This window comes from Tyto alba, unplaced genomic scaffold (genome assembly GCF_018691265.1).
Source record: "Tyto alba isolate M040663 unplaced genomic scaffold, T.alba_DEE_v4.0 Super-Scaffold_17, whole genome shotgun sequence".
NCBI lineage: Eukaryota > Metazoa > Chordata > Aves > Strigiformes > Tytonidae > Tyto > Tyto alba.
Window position 1 is genome coordinate 5611121 of NW_024881279.1, and position 18038 is coordinate 5629158.

At 42.0% G+C, this 18038-nt stretch overlaps 1 protein-coding gene and 1 long non-coding RNA gene across 2 annotated transcripts; one reads left to right on the top strand and one right to left on the bottom strand.

The window, feature by feature from the left end:
• The first annotated feature begins 373 nt into the window (after positions 1–373).
• Positions 374–17737, top strand: LOC116964911. Its single transcript, XR_004409027.2, has 4 exons — positions 374–446; positions 2094–2183; positions 3768–3923; positions 17584–17737. It is a non-coding gene; the product is annotated as an uncharacterized LOC116964911 (long non-coding RNA).
• SMIM32 (small integral membrane protein 32) lies at positions 2402–4495 on the bottom strand. Its single transcript, XM_033006187.2, has 2 exons — positions 4409–4495; positions 2402–3577 (listed from the first exon to the last, which is right to left on the bottom strand). Exon 2 carries the CDS (start codon positions 2896–2898, stop codon positions 2578–2580), a length of 321 nt encoding a protein of 106 aa, XP_032862078.1. The 5' UTR covers positions 2899–3577; positions 4409–4495; the 3' UTR covers positions 2402–2577.
• Positions 17738–18038: the final 301 nt, after the last annotated feature.

The following is an 18038-nucleotide window of genomic DNA, read 5'->3' on the forward strand; positions in this document are numbered from 1 at the left end:
AACCTTATTTAACATGCAGGTCCTGATTCAGCAGAGCACATAACCATGTATTTTAAGTGTACAGATGCTCTCTGGAGCGTTATGGGAGCTACTCATCTTCTGAAAGCAAAGCATATAATTAAGAGCTGCTCTGAGCTGGGACCACCCCGCTTCTCACAGCATCATGTCCCAGATCTCTGGTGTTTCCCTCGTCCTTCGTGTTTTAGATACCGACCTCCAGCCTGCCTTGGAGAAAAGCCATCGGGCAGGAGGCTGCGGCAGGGCTGCGCGTGTCGAGAGGATGTTTTGAAAGGCACATTGAGAAAGTGGGGTTTGCTGTAAAGACACGGTGAATGGTGTATTTGTGTCAGGGGCAGGAGCGCGACTGGCAGAAGGCGAGGGGAAGGGATGCACTGTACGCTGGGGACCCCGCGTGTGCTGGGCACCTAATAAACCAGTTACAACAAGTGAGTAAATGCCCGTCAGTCCCTCTCGGGCATGCTTGTGGTCAGGAAGTTAATTTTTATGGTCAGCTTGAATTTTGGGTCTGGTGAAAGCAAATGTATCCGATGTTTTCTATACATATGTTTCATACATTGGTTAAAATGTCATTAATAGAACTTTCTTCTGCAGTAGAAGTGATTCTGGGCATTGATGAGAGCAGCACAGTGCATGCATAAAGGCTTTCCCAGTAAATCAGCTAGCACTCTAACCTGGGGTATTACTCCAGCTATCAGGCTGTGGAAAAAAACAGGATTATTCTGGCGCTATTCTTGAATATTTAAATGAAGTACAGTAGGGTAGAATGCAACATGCTTTATCAGGTTCTGAGGCTTTCACCAGCAGAAATTCTTAGACCAAACTCGTGGTGGCTGATAGCCAAAACCAAGCTGTTTTTACTTAAAAATAAATAAGAAATACCTGACTTGATAAAACTTGATTTATTCAAAAAGGGCTCAGATAAACACATTTGAATTTATTCTCGATTTCTACATTAGAATAATTACTTGGAATTACACCAGTTAAATTTGGTTCAGAGGAAGTAAAAGTTGGCCAGGTATTGAGGAATAAAATATTTAAGCCTGTTATCTGGTAGTTTAACTTACTTGAGCATAATAAAACACGGTAACCAAGACAATGACATGGAATTGTTATCAACTGCAATTTTTGTGTAAAAAAGCTTGAAGGCAGGCTCCTGTATATACACATTTTGTTCGTGTGCTTGAGTGCAAGCCTGTATGTGTGTGTAATTGCATTGCAAAATCTCCTCATTTTGATTAAATAAGTTATGTACATATATACACACAGCACCTCTGCTGTACTCTGCATGCTAAGAATGGATCTAGGGGCACAGCTTCTGACACCACTTGAACCCCATTCTTCTGATAGATGATCCACTAGCAAAAACTGGAGCAAAAATAGGGGTTAGGACTCTGTGGATAGCTGCAATTCAGTTGTGTGTTGAGCCGCTGGGGTCAGACAGAAAAAAAGCCCTTTGCCCACTGTTTTTGGGAAATACAAATACTGTTCTGGGATTCGTGCAGTTTGATCTGGAATTGTGCTGTAACTGCAAGTTTACTAGAAATCAGCATCTATAAAATAGCATGTAAGCTAATAAGGTTAAGCAGAAGCTTTTAGGACAAAATCAGATAGCTAATCATTTAAAATGATGGGTTTTGCCAGTGATCAAAGTTGAATCAAACCACAATGATAAAGCATGGTTCTAATTGTGCTGTATTTATATAAAAGAGGAGGAGTGGGCATATTGTGCCTTGAAGCAACTATTTCTATAAAACTCTGTTTTATGGCTTTCAGAAGTTACCTACTTTGTGTACTGAACTCAGAGCACTCTGCTCTCCCTTTTCATTAGTTTACATACTATTAATGATAATTTTTATCTTTCCTTCTCCTCATCCTGATTATTTTGGTTTCATGCCACTGAGAATAATTTCCTTTGTAGCTTAAAGTTGAAAACAAATTCCTTAGGTATTTAGTATTTCACGTAACTGGTAACTTAAAACCTGATTGACGATGCAGTAAAGCATCAAAACACCCTTAACAGAATCACAATCAAAAGTCTAAATAAACATTTTTCATTTTCTCCTGCCTGGCAGGACTCCCACTGCATTACCACGCAGTTTCAGCAGCAGCTAAGAGAAATGGGTCTGGAAAGTAAACTCATATCCTCAGCATGGAGCCGTTAGGTAAATATACTGTGTTTTTTACATTTGATGCTATGGTTTCATAAACATGGGTAACAAGCTCCACCAGATGCCCAAATCAGAGATTATTGTTAATGCAAATAGCCTTGTATGGACACTGAATGAGTGGATGATGACATTTGCATACACAGTGAGCTTAATTTGGAATCATGGGGCAATTTTTTGCACACAACTGTATAAATTTGCTGAAGCATTTTCTCTTTAGTTCATAACAGAGCTTTTTATTTACAGCTATTCTGATTTTGCATACAGCATATTTTTCAGCAATCTTTTCCTACGGAGGGTCACATCCACTCACTGGCACATGGCAGTAACGCCGTATTGCACAGGGTTTCTGGTGCCTGCTACTGTTGTAGTACATAGTTGCTCTCCAGTGTCAGACAGCTTGTGTCCTCCACGGGCTCCTCGCCTCTCTGAGCGATCTGTCGTAAGGAAGAGTAGCAAAAAAAGAATTTTTCAGCTGGCAGTTTATGAAGAGCACAATGAGTGTCACAGTCAAGAGCAGAAAGAAAAACAGAATGATGTAAGTCACCAGGTCTGGCTTATTTATTTCCCCTTCTTTTAACACCCTGGCTGTTGACATGTAAAAAGCGGAGGAGCTCACGGGTCTTGGTGTGCTGCTCAGGTAGGGCGTGTTGGTCTGAATGATAAGGTGAGCTTCAGTGGCGCTGGTTGAATTTAGCAATTCACTATACATGTTCTTGCTTAAATTTCCTCCACAGTAGAAGTAAAGCAAACTCGGTCAGTCTTTGGCATAAGAAAGAAATAATGTTCCTGCTTGTAAAAGGCTGAAAACCAGCCGCATTTTGTCTAAAGGCAAATTAATTCACTTACATGGCTCAGTGACTTTCTTTTAAATCTTCTTGGCTCATATTTACAGCATTCATCCACAAATATTAGTCAAAAATGATACAGGTACCTCGTGTCCTGGCCCTTGTTCCCCCAGCACACCTCTTTTGGGGAAATGCACTGGATCATCTGCTGGTCAACTGGGACGTGCTGGGAGCTCCGGGAGTCTGCTGGGAGCCCCACTCCCCCTGCATGGGAAAAGGCTCTTCCTAACCCAGCTCCGGTGCTGGGAGAGGGGGGAGCCAGGGCTTTGGCTGGCAGCGCTCACTCTCCGTGAAGGGAAGGCACGATGAATTTCCAGCTGATTTTCAGAAGTGGGATGCACGCAAATCCAGGGTTAAATGGCATCTGCAGGGAGAGGCGGCTGCTGCTTTGAGATCCTGCTGAATTTGCTGTCGCGGTTCTCTGCCTCGGGAGGCTCCGTGCTGTTGAAATCCTGGCGCTGTGAAGCAGTAGTTGACTTTCTTAGTCCTAGTTAACGGCACGCTGTGGAGTCAACGTTAGGAGGATGAGCTTTCCAGTCACAGCTTTTGATGAGGAAAAAAAAAAAAAATTTGGTCAATGTCCCTTTGTTTAAAAAAGAATCACCAAAAAACCTTCCCTGTAAATGGAAGGGGGGTTAGTGCCTTGGAAACCTCCTCTCTGTCCTCGGCTCAGCTGAGCTGCGAGGTGGGACTGTGCAGGCTTCTGTCAAACATGACTTTTTCCCCTCGACAGAAGCTTCACCGCAGCATCACTCGCTGCTCCACCGCAGCATCACTGGCTACCGTGGGAAGGGGAGAACTGCGTGGTGGTGCCGACCGGCTCTGCAGCCCGTGGTGCATCTGGCAGTGACAAGATGCTAAAAAGGAAGAGATCTTCTGATGAAACCCCGTGAGTGCCTGGGGCTCTGGCTAGAGGTTTTGAGCTGGGGGAGGGTAGCAGAGAATGGGACAAAAAGAAGAAAATTGCATCAGAACCTGCCATTCTTCTTCAGACCTTTATTGTTAAAATCTAGAGTAATCAGAAAGTGTCTTGTCTCTTTTCTTTTCCCCTTCTATACAGTCCCCAGCACCCTCTCCAGCCTGACAATTATCATGTTAATTTTTTTTTTTTTTTTCATCAAATTGCTTTTATGCTGCTATTAGCTGCTGGCTGCTTGCCAGCTCCCTCTTGCAGTCTCTTGCTCCCATGCATCAGATAAGCACTGTTAATACTTTTATTTTAACACATTGCAACTTGAAAAAGAGGGCAGGGGGCAGAGCTGGGGGCAAGAGGAGCAATGAAGAGAGGAGCACTTGGTAACTGGGCAGAGGAAAGGGTGAAACATAGTCTTCAGTCTCAGGGTGCTGATCCAAGCAAATGTTAAAGCTACTTACGATGAGATATTTCAGCCAACAGTCCCGGGTGGTTAAACGTTTCACTTAGCATAATAAATGTTTCTTCTGGGAGTGGGGGAATGAAGAGAGGAGAAGTCTTCTGGTCTGTTAGATTTAAATAAAATAACATAAAGTCGTTGCTAGAGGGCAACACCCTCTGAGGCCCTGGTCAATGATTTCCCCATCTCCTGCCAAGCTCCAGGTGCCCCAGTTAAGTCCCTTGTGCCTCCAGCAACTCTGCTGGGGTGGTTGAAGGCTGTCATATCCCTGTTCACATCCATCTGCAGCTGCTCTCAGAAAAGCCACTACCTGCGTGTTTACCTCCAAGTCTTGGGGGACCTCTTGAATTCACAAGTTCTTTCTCTAAGCCTTTTAAGCCTTTCCTGATTTTTGTATCTTTTTTTTTTTTTTTTTTCTCTGCCCCCCGACCTTTTTCCTCCCAAGTGAGCTGACTTCCACTTGCTGCTCCCCACCATGGCTGGGGGGGTCTTTCCCTGCCTGTACCTAATGCTCCTCCTGGGGACATGTCTCCTGCCCCCAGAGCCGCAGTAGTTACACCTATTTACTCTGTGCAGGTTCAAAGAACAGGACACCGAGGCAGGCAGCCAGCACGGGGGTTGGAAAAATTAACAGAGTCATAAAAAAAACTAATATAATTTGAAACTGTTTTACCTACCTTGTCCCTTGAAATCAAAGAGTTCGTGAGCAGCAGCACAACACAGATGTCTGGAAGGCTGGATGTCTTCCCAGGACCATCCCGTCTTCAGCTCTCTCCTCCCTGAACTGTTTTTTGAGTTCAACCAAACTTTGCATCCGTTTTTATTTATTTACTTTATTTGTTTTATTAGTCTGTAGGAAAAGCAGGAAGGCATCTGGGGGCTGAGACCTATAAATAGCGCGGACAGTCTTAATGTTTCACATACTTTAGCAAGAAGTTTGTTATAAACAGCTTCTCTGCAAATGTTACCAACTCTGCAGGAGGGGGGAAAAATATGGCAAAGGATGCACATGGATGTCGTAGTGGTGGGTGCGTTTTCTCCTTGCACAGGAGTGTGGTTTTGGCAGCCCCGTGGTGCTCTGCTTGATGGCTTGGCATCAAATTGGGCAGAGGTGGAGAAGGAAGGGCTCTGCAGGTTGGTTCCTCGGTGGCCGTGTGCTCGTCTCCAACCTCCCTCCCTTCCCCGAGCTGTCGGAGGTGTCCCTGGAGGCGGATGGGTGGATGGTCACGTCCACGGGACAGTCACCTCAATGCCAGGAGGGGACAAAGGGGCTGTTTGCTCTGCCAGGTCAGTGCCTCTGTTCGACCTCACGTGGCTGCTTGTCTCTTCCCTGCAAACATGGGGTGCCCCTCTGAGCCTCCTCTTTCCACCCCTGTTCACATGCAGGGTTACACGCAGACACAGAGCCAGAATCTTTATTTCATTTTTTTCCTTTCTGCTCCTACAAATGTTATCTCTCATTCTTGTAAGATTTGTTTCCTGCCCTGAATACACAGTAGTTCAGCTCCAGTGCTAGCGCTTTGGGTCGAGGACTGTTGCTAATGGTCACGGTCCAACCACCCAGTTCTGGGATAAATCCTCCGGGTGTTTTACAAGCGCCCTGTGTGCACACAGGCTCAGGAGTGCATGGGATTCCTCCTGCTTTTTAGCTGCCTGAAGCTGATACAGAAACTGATGAGAAGCCCTGGGAGTAAATCAGATGTGTTTTCTGCAGCACCACATCCAGGCTTAATCTTAAAAAAGCTAAATTGACATAAATAATACCTTAATTTCAAAAATAAGAGCTGATCCTTTCTCTTTGTTCTCCTTAATTTGGAAGAGCATTTAAAGTCTTAAACTTTTTGAATTTTTCCTCTACCTTATTTCTTATTTAGTAGCTTTGTTGTTATTGTTTCTTGTTTTCTTTTTATTTTTTTTCTTCTTTTCCCCAAGCTTTCCAGCATTTAATGACTTGTTTTGTTAGTTTTTTAATGTGCACTGGCACTGGTGCTGCAAGGACAAATACAGAGCCTCTGACACTGGCTGGAGTTTAACAATAATAAACGTTTTAGTGTTGCAACTTCCTGGTGCATTTGGAATCTGGGTCAACATTGCTGTGGCATCGTGGGGCTGGAGAGGGGCTCTGCCTTCTCCTATCCCACCCTCCCCTATGGGTATGTCTCCCTCCAGCTACATCCAAGGGCAAGAAATTTTGTCTGAGAGGTCTTGGAGCCTCCTGGAGCCCCAGCTGACCCCAAGGAATTTATCAGTGGTCGCAGTGACTCAGTGACAGTTCTGGCCCGAGGTTGGCCCAGTTTTGCCATAGTGTGAAATAAATAGTGACATAAACTATTCAGAGCTGAAAGAAGGGAGAACAGAGACTGTGACCCTCAGCACCGCTCCGCTGCTGCTCCCCGGGCTGGCAGGATGATCGTATTTGCTTTAATGATCCTTCAGCCAAGCTACCACCAAACACGATGCAAATCTTAACAGGTGGGAATCACTCGGGGTTCAGCCGTGCTGTGGAAGGCTAGAGCCTTTCCCCATTTCCAGATTGGTAAATAATGCATGATCTCTCTCTTATATGCTTACACAACCCCTACCACGATAAATATCAACTGAGGGAAATGAAAGTGGAAAGAAACATTATCTTTCTGAGTAATGCAACCATTTACAATCTGCGTTACGATACTTCTGCTCTTAGGAGTGAGCAGCAGTCAGGGAGATGTTTCTGTTAGCAGACCAGAATGTAACAAATCACGGGCTGTAACTTTCCAGTGCTGCATAAAAGCAGCCTTTAAAACCATATAGAGGAAAGAAAATAAAAATAATATACAAAGATTATTTCCTTTTTTTAATCACTCCAAAGGAACATAGTTATTTCCAGATACCTGAGAATCAGATATTAAGGACCATATTTTCAAATGCAGAGTCATAAAACTAAGCACTAGACACCTAATCTGGGGATCTTCGGTGCTTAAATATGAGGCTAGATGCCTGAAGAAATTGGCCCAGGTGCAGAGATGTCCTGAAAATATTTTGTTTCAAGAAAGCTTGTGTGTGCTATTTAAAACTACCTTCTAACATTGGGTTTCTTGGGGCACATTTGCTGAAGCAGAAGCATTTAGAAAGTTTCCAGGTAAGTCTGTGAAAAAGGGAGCTTGTGTGCATTTTATCAGGGCTGCATCTGAATCCTTTGTTCTTCACTGGGTTGTGAGGATTGTCATGACTCACCGAGGCATGCTTGATCAGAGGAAATCAGCATCCTGCACCTCCTGCCATCCAGGTAAGCTTTGCCATGGCTAGGGTGCATGTAGGGAAATAACTCTGGCTGCTCGGTGAGCGGTGGCAGCATCCCAGCCTCGCTGCCCTCCCATCACTGGCCCAGAATTCTGCAGCAGCTCAACCGCTTCCAAGGGGTTTTGCAGTGCTCGGAGCTTCAACCCATAGCAAAAGGTTTTGTGTCCTTGTGTGGTAGATCTGTGGATTATCCATGTCCTGAAAAAAAACCCTCACATTTTCTTTTTGCAAAGGCTTGTTTGGTGTATGTAGAAGGGAAATCACTATTTGACAGAGTTTCATGCAGCCAGGAGTGTGTAGGTGGGTGTCCAGTAATGATCCAGGGGATGCAGCATCAGTCCATCCACTCATGTAGAAGGTGAGCGGGAAGGTGTTTTGGAAGTAAAAGCAAAAGGTGTAATTGTAGAGGAAGATTGTCTTTGGTACCTCCTTTACACCTAAAATGATTCCTAGTCATGAGGCACTGGTTTGTGAGCTGAGCTGGGTGTGAAAAGGCATGTAGATGCTGTGTTGGGCTCTGTGACAGCAGGAGAAAAGCTCTGCCCAGGTCATCGGGTGTGTGTCAGCTCAGTCCTCAGGGAGACGAGGCTGCTGCTCCAGGGGCTGCCTAGATGTGTCAGTTTGGGCCCATGCTGGTACTGTCTCCAGCACGACAGTGCTTCCTGGGGCTGGTTCCTGGCCCAGCCTATTGCTAGCCAGGGAGATACGTCCAAAACGAGTTATGTGCATTAACAGGGCTACGTGTTGTAGGCAATGTCTGTATTCCCAGTGTTTAACTCCCATTATTGGGGGTTGAATTTTAGTTAAGAAAAGAAGGGATGAAGTGCTACAACTCACTGTGAGGTGTTAGTTTTGAATACATTTTGCTTTTGGTGCTAGCAATCACTTACCAACCTGCAATACAAATAAAAGGCAATGTCTGTCCCATCCTGAATACACTCTCTGGGCATCAGAAATGGATTTGAAGAGGCTGTGAGAGTAGTGCTTTTCATCTCTCTACTATTCATGTCTCTTCTCAAAGGGAATAGAATGTGTCTTTCTCTGCTGCACAAAAGACATCCCACCTGGATATATAACCCTTCTCCTGCCTGTTCCACAGCTGTGCTGTAAAACTTCATGTTTAACCATGATATCAGCTTCATTGTAGGGAATTCAGACCAGGAGGGGCTGGGGTGTCCCCATCATCTTTTGAGAACCAGTTGGACTCTCAGCTAGAAATCATCTTCTTCTAGTATTGCCCTGCTTTTCCCTAACTTAATTTTGCCAGCATTATGTGTTTGGGATGAGACAAGGGTTGTTCGGGAAGCTTCACAGACCATAACAGGGTTCTTTTATTAGCAGAGCCTGCCTTTATTCATGGATTCTTGCTTGTTCAACTCACTTGTCTGGTGTCAGAAAATTTTCCTCCTTTCTTGCAGGCGTCTGGGCATGGCCTGTCAGTGGGAAGCTGTGCCTGTGTCTATCAGACAGCAGATGATGGGTTGGGTAGACAGGGTTCCTCTTTCTTCTCCGGTTATTGATTTTTTTGCTTTGTCTTTTTAAGGTCCATATTGATTGTAAATTTTGAGGGAAGTCAACACCAAGTAATGAGGGTGAGTTATTAAACCTAAGTGATCTCCTAGACATGTATATGGAAGTTTCTTTTACAGACCAGGGGCACCCCTGCCTCCCTGCATGCATGCCAAGCCTGGATATCTCTCTGAGCAGGTTCTGTATAACAGGGTGTCTATTTTGCAATCCTCTTCCCAGTTTGAAAAATGGACTTGATAATACTTCCTTTCCCTGCAAAAATCTGGAGGATTAATTACTGAAGGTGGCAAGGTGCTCTGATGTGGTAAAAAAGGACTAAAGAACCCTCCAAAACAGGCTGGAAGAGAGACCTGAACTCTGGGAGTAATGGAGCTGAGACCTTAATAGGTATTGACACTCTCCAGGAAGTTAAACCCTCATCCCATTGCTCTAACACAGTGCCTCTGCCCCAGCAAGGCAATCTTCACCTCTGACCAGCATCAGGGTTTGCTGCACATATGCTCCCCTACTCATATAAGTTAATAAAGCAAATACATTGCTCAAGGTTGGTTATTTATTACTGGGCTCAGTGTGAGTTCAGCCTGCTTGCAACGTTGGCTCAGAGAAACATTGATCGTATAAATGGGGCTGACTCGTGGGTCTGTGTGCGCCCCTTGGTGACAGGAACAGCAGATCAGGTTAGAGAGTGAGCAGCACATCACCCTTCTCATACTGGGCATAAACTTCAGAGGTTTAGGTAAACTTTATTTTGGGGAGTACTAGCCTCTCAGTGTGGCTGGCTACTGCTTTAAGGCACATGTCCATCTATGACTGCAGAAAAAATAAAGGAAATTTGAACACAGTGTTCCTCAGCAGGCCAGGGAATTGGAGAATTTGTTTGTGTGCTGCTTGATAAAGAAAAAATGTTTTATCATTTCTATTTTGTCATTCATAAGTCTGACTCAACAAATCACATTGCTCATTGTTTTTAACTCAAAAGTCTTTTTGGTGTTAAGATAGAAACCTTCTGTAAAACACATGGAGCATCTCTGGAAGCAAGTGGCCTTGCCCATGGCAGGGATGGTCAACCCTCAGCAGAGCCAAGGTTTCCGTCAGCTGAGCTCGTCTCACAAACGGAAATAAGTTATCTGTAGGGTGGCAGATCAAAAGGATTTGTTTCAATTTTTTTAGATTAAATCCTTCCATAAGAAAAACCACCTCTTTTCTTTCTGCTCTCCAAAACCACCTGCAGGTGTACAAGAAAAGGGTAAAGCTGTAGTTTCAAATCCTACAGCAGAGCTGATCTGAAAGCTTTGCACTGTTCACCGGACATATTCTCCCAAAAAAGGGGAAAAATTTCTCATAGACCTGTATGTCAGGTTTCTGTATCTGTTTATTCCTTATTCTATGGTGGAGTCTGAATCCTGGAGAAGGACTTGATATATATTATCAGCGCTCTATATTTAGGCTCCATTTAATTATATAAGTGACTACGCAGTATCCCTGACTGGAGCATACCCAGCCTTGAATCAGATTAAATCAGTCAATTTTTCTCACGTTCCAGATTTCTGAGGCTCCCCATAAACCTAGGGGCACCCTCTCCTTGTTTCTGTGGGAGGTTGCTGGTCAGGCCTTTATGGAAAGCAGAGTTTGCTTTAGGTTATTTGTGTGTTTGTATAAGCCAGAAGGAAGAGGAAAGCACAGCTGCCAGGCAGAGATGGGAAAAGAGATCTGTGAGCAGCAATCCTGGCTTGGCAACATCTGCTGGAGGGGAAACCACTCTTACTCATCATCTTGGTTCTCCTGTTAGCACAGCTCAACCTTGTAAGTCCTCTTCACCCTCTTCATTAACTCTGATGGCTCGGTGGCTTTGGCTCTCACTGCCTAAGATTGTATTTATTACTAGTCAAGACAAGGTCGCTGCCCACGGTTGCCAAATGGGATGGGACTGTGCCTTGCTAGACCAGCCCTTGTTTCGGGGAGCCTTGGAGAGGTGCTCCATCGTGGGGTGGTGGCTGGTCTGAGTCTGCAGCATACTGGTGCTCCCTTGGCCACCGCCCAGGGAAGCTGTAAAGTGCCCTCAGCAAAGATGGTCTGAAACTTATGCTTCTTGAATACACTTAGAAAGAAAATCTATCAGCGTGTGACAAGGGTTATTTTAATAATCTAAAATCTTATTGCTTCTGGAACATCTGCTCTTTCATGGAGCAAACAAATTGGTTTTAATTTTGTTGCCATAAGTTCTTGGAAATAAATGTGAAAAGCTTGAAAAACAGTATCAGTTAGGATAACAATATTATCTTTTTCACATCAGTAGCAGTGCTCATAAAAGGAAAACTTCATGAAGCATAAAGCAAATAGAAATACCTCAAATCTCAGTAATGGCCACCCCCTTGTAAAATAAAACTTCACCTGTCTTTTAACTTTGTAGAGAAAAGAGGTGTTATGAAGTGCTGTTTCTTTTTAAGGCAATGCAAGAGGATAATATTACTTGGTCATATTCCTTGCCTAGATAAAGGCAAATACATTTTAATTAGTTCTGAACCTATGCTGGTGAGAGAGTACGGTATTGTTATTAAAATTCATGCCTTATAATCAGTACAGTTAGTACAGTCTCTGAGAACAGCAAGCTAAAGGAGTTAACTTTGGTTAATAGAGGAATTATCTAACTCTTGTTATCATTTAACCCATTGCTAAATTTTTAAGTAGAGAAAGGTTGTGATCATAAAGAGAAATTGTTACATTGAGATCTTAAAGAGAAAGGTTGTGATCCTTCTCAAAGGTCACATCAGGTTAGCCTTTAATTATGAATGCTCATTATTTATAACAGATTGTTTGCCATAAAATCTCTTTAACTGAACCTTTGAACTGAAATTCATAGGGCAATTTTGACAAATATAGATGGGACTGTCCCTTTTAAAATGCTGGGGTTTTATATCTCATAGCATCCTTATTGAAAATTAAGAAAAATGACTAATGAAGTTAAGAAACTCATTCTTTAGAAGATCAAAGTCATAAAATGCTGCTAATTCCCTTTGAGACAAAACTATGTATTACAGATAACAGATTTTTTCCTTGTAACTTTTTGTTGCACTTTAAAACTCTTTAATTGTTCCCCAAGACAGTCTTCTGTTGTATTTTGCTGTAAATTTTGTTGAAGTGTCATGAACCTAAAAAAAAATCTCTAGAACAAAACCTGTCATATATTTTTCTTAACATAAACTCTTCGTAAGAAGCAGAGCAAGACCTTATTACTCTTTAATAAATCCCAGCACAGGCTGTTTGGTTTGACAGAGAGCTCTGCTGGCATTGGAGTACACAAAAACCATGTTCATAGAAAGTGGGGGATAAATCTTGTTATTTTTGTTTAATGTTTATACTTCAGGTCTTCTCCACTCTGATCTGCCTCAGTCTTCTCTTTTTGTGGTTCGAGACACTTTGCTGAATGTTTATAGGGTAAATTTCATCTGAATTTCTTAAAAGCAGCTTTCCTAAGTGTATTTTATATGTCCCCACCTGTTTTGGGGAATCCTGGAGAGCAGGGAGGGCTGAAGACGTTTGGCTGTTGAACTTCAGGAGTGCAGATGCCTTGTGTGCACAGCCAGTGATAACGAAATGGTTGTGATATAAAGAAATTTGCCTGTCTTCTTTTCTCTAGCTTTAACTGGAGTTTTTAACTCTTCCAGTGCCAGGTTATTCCTAGAGCTGCTGTCATTCCTTTGCCTTGTCTAGTATTGCATTTGGCTGTGATATCGCAGATCTACGTGGCACCCACTCCTTAGCCTGGAGTTGCACGTCTTTTCAATTACTGACATATTTCTATAGAAGTATTTTTCCCTCTGATATTTTAGAAAAATATTGTAGGATGAAAATGTTGCATCAGTATTTTTAATGGTTATTTAGAGAGCAAAGCATTTGGACATGCTTGAAAATACCACTGGGCACCTATTTGCATGTGTAGGTGCCTAAATATCTGAGAAAAAACGACCATCTGGTGTCTCTGGACTTGGATCCTCAGAAAATATGTAGGCTACTGAAACAAAGAGAATTTAAGCACATACATTTCTTTTGATGATTCGTTCAACTCTTAATGTCTCTATCTCTAATGTGCGGAGGAAAAATATACAAAAGACTTTGAGAGGCTCTGATACCTTTTTACTCTCTGCATGTGTTTTAGAGATAATGTTATGGAAGATTAGCAGGAAAAAACATATTTTATACAAGTATTCTTCTCTCCACTTTTAACATCCATTAGAGCCCTTAGTTTATAAAATAAATAATTGCTTACCTGATGCCTAAATAGCATTGCCAATTACTTCAAAGTCAATTAATTTTTGAAATAATTTTGAGCTATCTCAAACTGCTTCTCCTCCTTAAATATTTTTTTTTCTTCCATCCTTTTCTAAGAGAATTTCAGATTTTATCTTTTAGTTTATGTGAAACTCCTGAGTTGGCTGTAAGAGAGGATTTGGCCTCAGTATGTCAGAGTACAAACCATCAGGAAATCAATCTTGCTTTATGGATGCCTTTATTTGGTGCAAAAGACAGAAGTGTTGGTACTTGAATGCAGAATATTTTCTGGTCTGTGCATGGAGCCACTGCTGCAAAGCAATATGAAATCGTGTAATTCAGAGCAGAACACCATATTTTGCCAAATCTGGGAGGAAGTTCTCGCTGAGGTCTGGGTAACTCCCAGTGGGTGACAGTCAACATGTTGGTAGTTTTTGTATATTTGGTCACTAGATTAAATGAACCCTGAGAAACACTGATAAAAAAAACACTCCTAAACCTAGAATTTGTTCCAGCTTCTACAGGGGGAAACCTGGGACAGAGAATTAGTAAAATTATTATGAATTTCAATGGTGACTCTTTAAATATAGGACAATGTATTGATTCTGAACCTGTTACATGACTATTTTCCTGCAGTGTTGGTGGTATTTACTGCCAAAATTAATTAGAAACTCATTGATGATGGGCCAATTCCCTGACTTGCACATTGTCAATCAGGTAGAAATCCAAATGTTCTCCCACTCTCTAAACCATTTTATTTCTCTCTGACACAATCAGAAGCACATGACACATCTTGTGGATCTTGTGGAATAAAATCAGATATTCTCTCCTTTTCACTCTGATGGAAAAAAAAGCCCCATGATTCTCAACTGTATAATCGTTTCCTATAAAATAAATTACTTTATCTGTCTTAATACTGTCACACTTCTGTTCTCCAGTGATCTACTTCTTCCATCTGTGTGCATAACTGTAATCTTTTCTACACCTACTCTATGTACTCTCAAGTGTCAAAATGTAGCCTCAATCATTTCTGTCATTAGTCTCCTGTTCCTGCCGGGATAGTGGGCAAAGCATCACAGTTCCTCAGACCTCTCTGGATAATTTCTGGGCTCACTTTGTAGAGTTTATGTGAGCTATCAGAAATAGAATGTAACTGAGTTTTGTTTTGGTTTGTTTTTTGTCACCTGAAATTTTCCACTTACCACTCTTGAAATGACTGGATATTTTTATTGCTCTGTGTGTCTTGTTCCCACTATGACTGCTGCTGCAGCTAAACGTAACTTCAGGAGATATCCACATTATCCAAATCCTATGAAAGTTGACTTTCTGTTTTTTATTGAGTGATTCTGTGTGACTCACGCTTTGTTCTCTGACACAATTTTTTACACTCATTTGCAGAATATTGTTCAGACAATTGAGCTTACTTAGTCAAATCACCATCTTTTGTAGTGAGACAGTGCAATCACTTTCCTCTTTCACAAAGGCGTTGCAAGAACAATGGGGTGACCCATAAATTACAACCATCTTGTTTTCCTTAAAATACGAATTATATTTGGCTAAAGGAAATAACTGCAGGAAAAAAGAAACTCTCTTGGAAGCTATGCATCTTCGTATTTTAATGTGACAACGTGCCTCTCCTGCTGAGCCATGACCTACTTTGCTCACAAAATGCTCTCATTACCTTCCCCCAAACACGAGACTGTCGGAACCTCAGGAATTCTTCACCTCCGGATCTGAATTGTCAATCATTAACAAACGGTCCTGCAGTGGTTTCCTTGGGAATCAGTCTGTCAGGCACTGCACTGCTTATCATGTCTCATGTAAATACCCGCTCTTCCCCTACAGTTGTTTGTATAATTTCTTGCCTCTGCTTCTGATTCCAGCCTGCCCTCAGCATCCACCTCTCAAATTCAGAGCTGGAAAAATTTTGCTATCTTGTGAGATTTTGATACTTTTTTGGACTGATTTTTTTTTTTTATCAACTCATTTAAAATGTTTTGTTCTGCTAGTTCAAAACATTTCTCTCCCTCCCTCCCCTTCCTTTTTTTTTTTTTTTTTTCCACCTTTCCCTTTTTATTATTGAAAAGGAATCCTTTTCCTCTACCCACTATATTATGTGCATCAAAACTTGGTGAGATGCCTGCTCATGGAGAAACAAGAGATTAAGCACCCACAGACGTGGGAATGACCTGCAACATATGGGACATTTGGTAGTTATCCAGTCTATGTTATGTAAGACATAAAATCATGCAGCACTGCTAAAACATGCAAGTAGAGAGAAGGGAAATGATGGCAAATGACTGCTCCCAAAGATAAAGGTCCTTAACTGCATATTAATATTTTTTGGCACTTCAACAAACGCCTAAAATCTGCTTGTTGAATTTAAGTTTGTTACATCGTAAAGGCTTGGATTTAGAAGGTGTTTATTGATAAAAGAAGAGAAGTTTGCAGCATAAATATCCACAGCTAAGAATGATTTGCAAATGTGTGACTGCAGAGACTGGCTGTAAAAGGAAGCCTGTGCTGGTCTAACTCTGCTCTCGTTGCAGTCAAGAGAAAATTTCTAATGTGTGTCAGAAGACAGAAGGGTAAGCTGTGGACTTTCAAAAATCCTCCTACTCTCAATGTGTGGTATTTTATGCCCAAATCAGACAAGCACTTATACTTCCTTAGGGGTGAAGTCATCAGAGTAGATCAAACTTACAGCAAGGAGATCTGTAAAGTTACAGACAGAACAGATCACTTGGTAATGAAAAATTAGGATGTTTTGTCCTATCAACAGTGAATGTTGAGTTGGACACTACAAGACAGTGTGTGGGATGGGACAAGTCTGCAGAAGACCCAACATGTAGCTGTTTCCACTGTCACAATTTTAGTCAGAATTTCTTTTTAAAGAACCTGACTGTTGCTGACCTGCCTTGGAAATCTGTTCTGCAGCCCTTACATATTCAAAGTCTTATCTCCATTAAGCATCACAGCACTCATATAAAGACTTGAGTGTGTCCATCAGGCTGTGCATTTGCAAGTCCCAACCAAAGGTGCTGATCACAGCTTGTCATCCACAAGCAAACAGGGCTCCTCAAGAGGACAGCTCAGCAGACCTGTGAGGAACCTCTTCCCTTGTTACACAGGGAGTCTCCATGCCTGCCTTGGTGCTAGGGGAACTGGCTGAAGTTGAGGGAAGGACTATCCACTCCCATAATTTTTACAGGGAATTGTTTTTCCCCTAAACTACCTAATGTCAAACCTAGTAATGCACTGGAAAACCAACTTGCACTCATAGTGATTTAAGGACCCCGAATTAATTTACAAACTCTCTCTGGGAGCTAGTCCAGCATGTAATTTCCTCCCTGAAAATGGAACTTTGGGTTACATTACAGTCTTATTGCACATTTATCAGCTTGAAATTTGGATACCATTATATTGTTGGAAAATAGAACTATTGTATAATAATATATACCATTATTTTAAAAAATGTGTGTCTTTAATTACAAAGATGATTTGTACAGGAGTGGTAGAGTGAAATTCAAGATATTTATAGACCATGTGTTTAACAATACAGCCCAAATGATCAGTACTGAAGTATTCTGTTACAGTAAGATATAGCCTTCTATGTTTTAAACTATCAGAAGTCACCCTTTGCAATAATGCTTAAACTCTTTACTTAGTACTCGTGAATTAATTTTGTATTATGCTTTGCCTACTTATGATATTGCTTTACTTGGATTTACAGGACTCATCGTTGCATATAGAAAGGAGCTGTCTGAACTGTTTCTTCTAGGAATAAAAGGCTGTAATCTGCTGTACTTTGGTTGATAAATATTTTATTATTCACAATTTCAAATATTCTACTGGTGAATCTCAGCAGCTGTACTTTCTGAAAATAATGCCTGATTTAAGGATTAAATCAAGTTATGGGAAAGAAGCACAACCCAGCACTGCCCTTCCTCAAGAAACCCCCAAACAATTTCTGAAATATTGCTGTATTTTTCCTCTCACAGTGGTGTACTTCTACCCATTGCCACACATTGTATCAAGACAATTTTATTGCTAAGAAATAAGTTATATGTAATAAATAACTCCTCTCTGAGCTTGCAGGAGCCTCAGCATCCTCCATGGCAGCAGAGCCAAATGGTGACGTCCTGTGCTGTTCTCACCAAGGAATAATACAGAGCTCCTTGTCCAGGAGGTAACTCTGGGGCACTGGGATGGGGGGGCGATAACCAGATCCCCCTTGGCCCCACTGCTCTGGGCTTCCCACAGTCATCTGTAAGGGGTGAGAGAGGGTGCAAGAGGAGGAGGGTGTGGGGTGGATGAGGAACTACACCTTATCACCAGCCAGGGCCATCTTGACCCAGAGATGCTCAAGAAAATAGTCCATCTAACATCCAGTTGTCTGGGTTAAAAAATCTGGTGTGATATGAAAAAAAAAAAAAAAAAAAAGGCGGGGGGAGGGCACTGGGTTATAGCACAAACCACAATTTACTGCTGGAGTTCATTTATCAATAGTGGGTCAGACATTGCTTGTCTTCCTTATTTTGAGTTGTTTCTTA

Coding starts and splice junctions, on each gene's coding strand:
- SMIM32 (XM_033006187.2), bottom strand. CDS start 2,898: ATGTATAGTGAATTGCTAAATTCAACCAGCGCCACTGAAGCTCACCTT.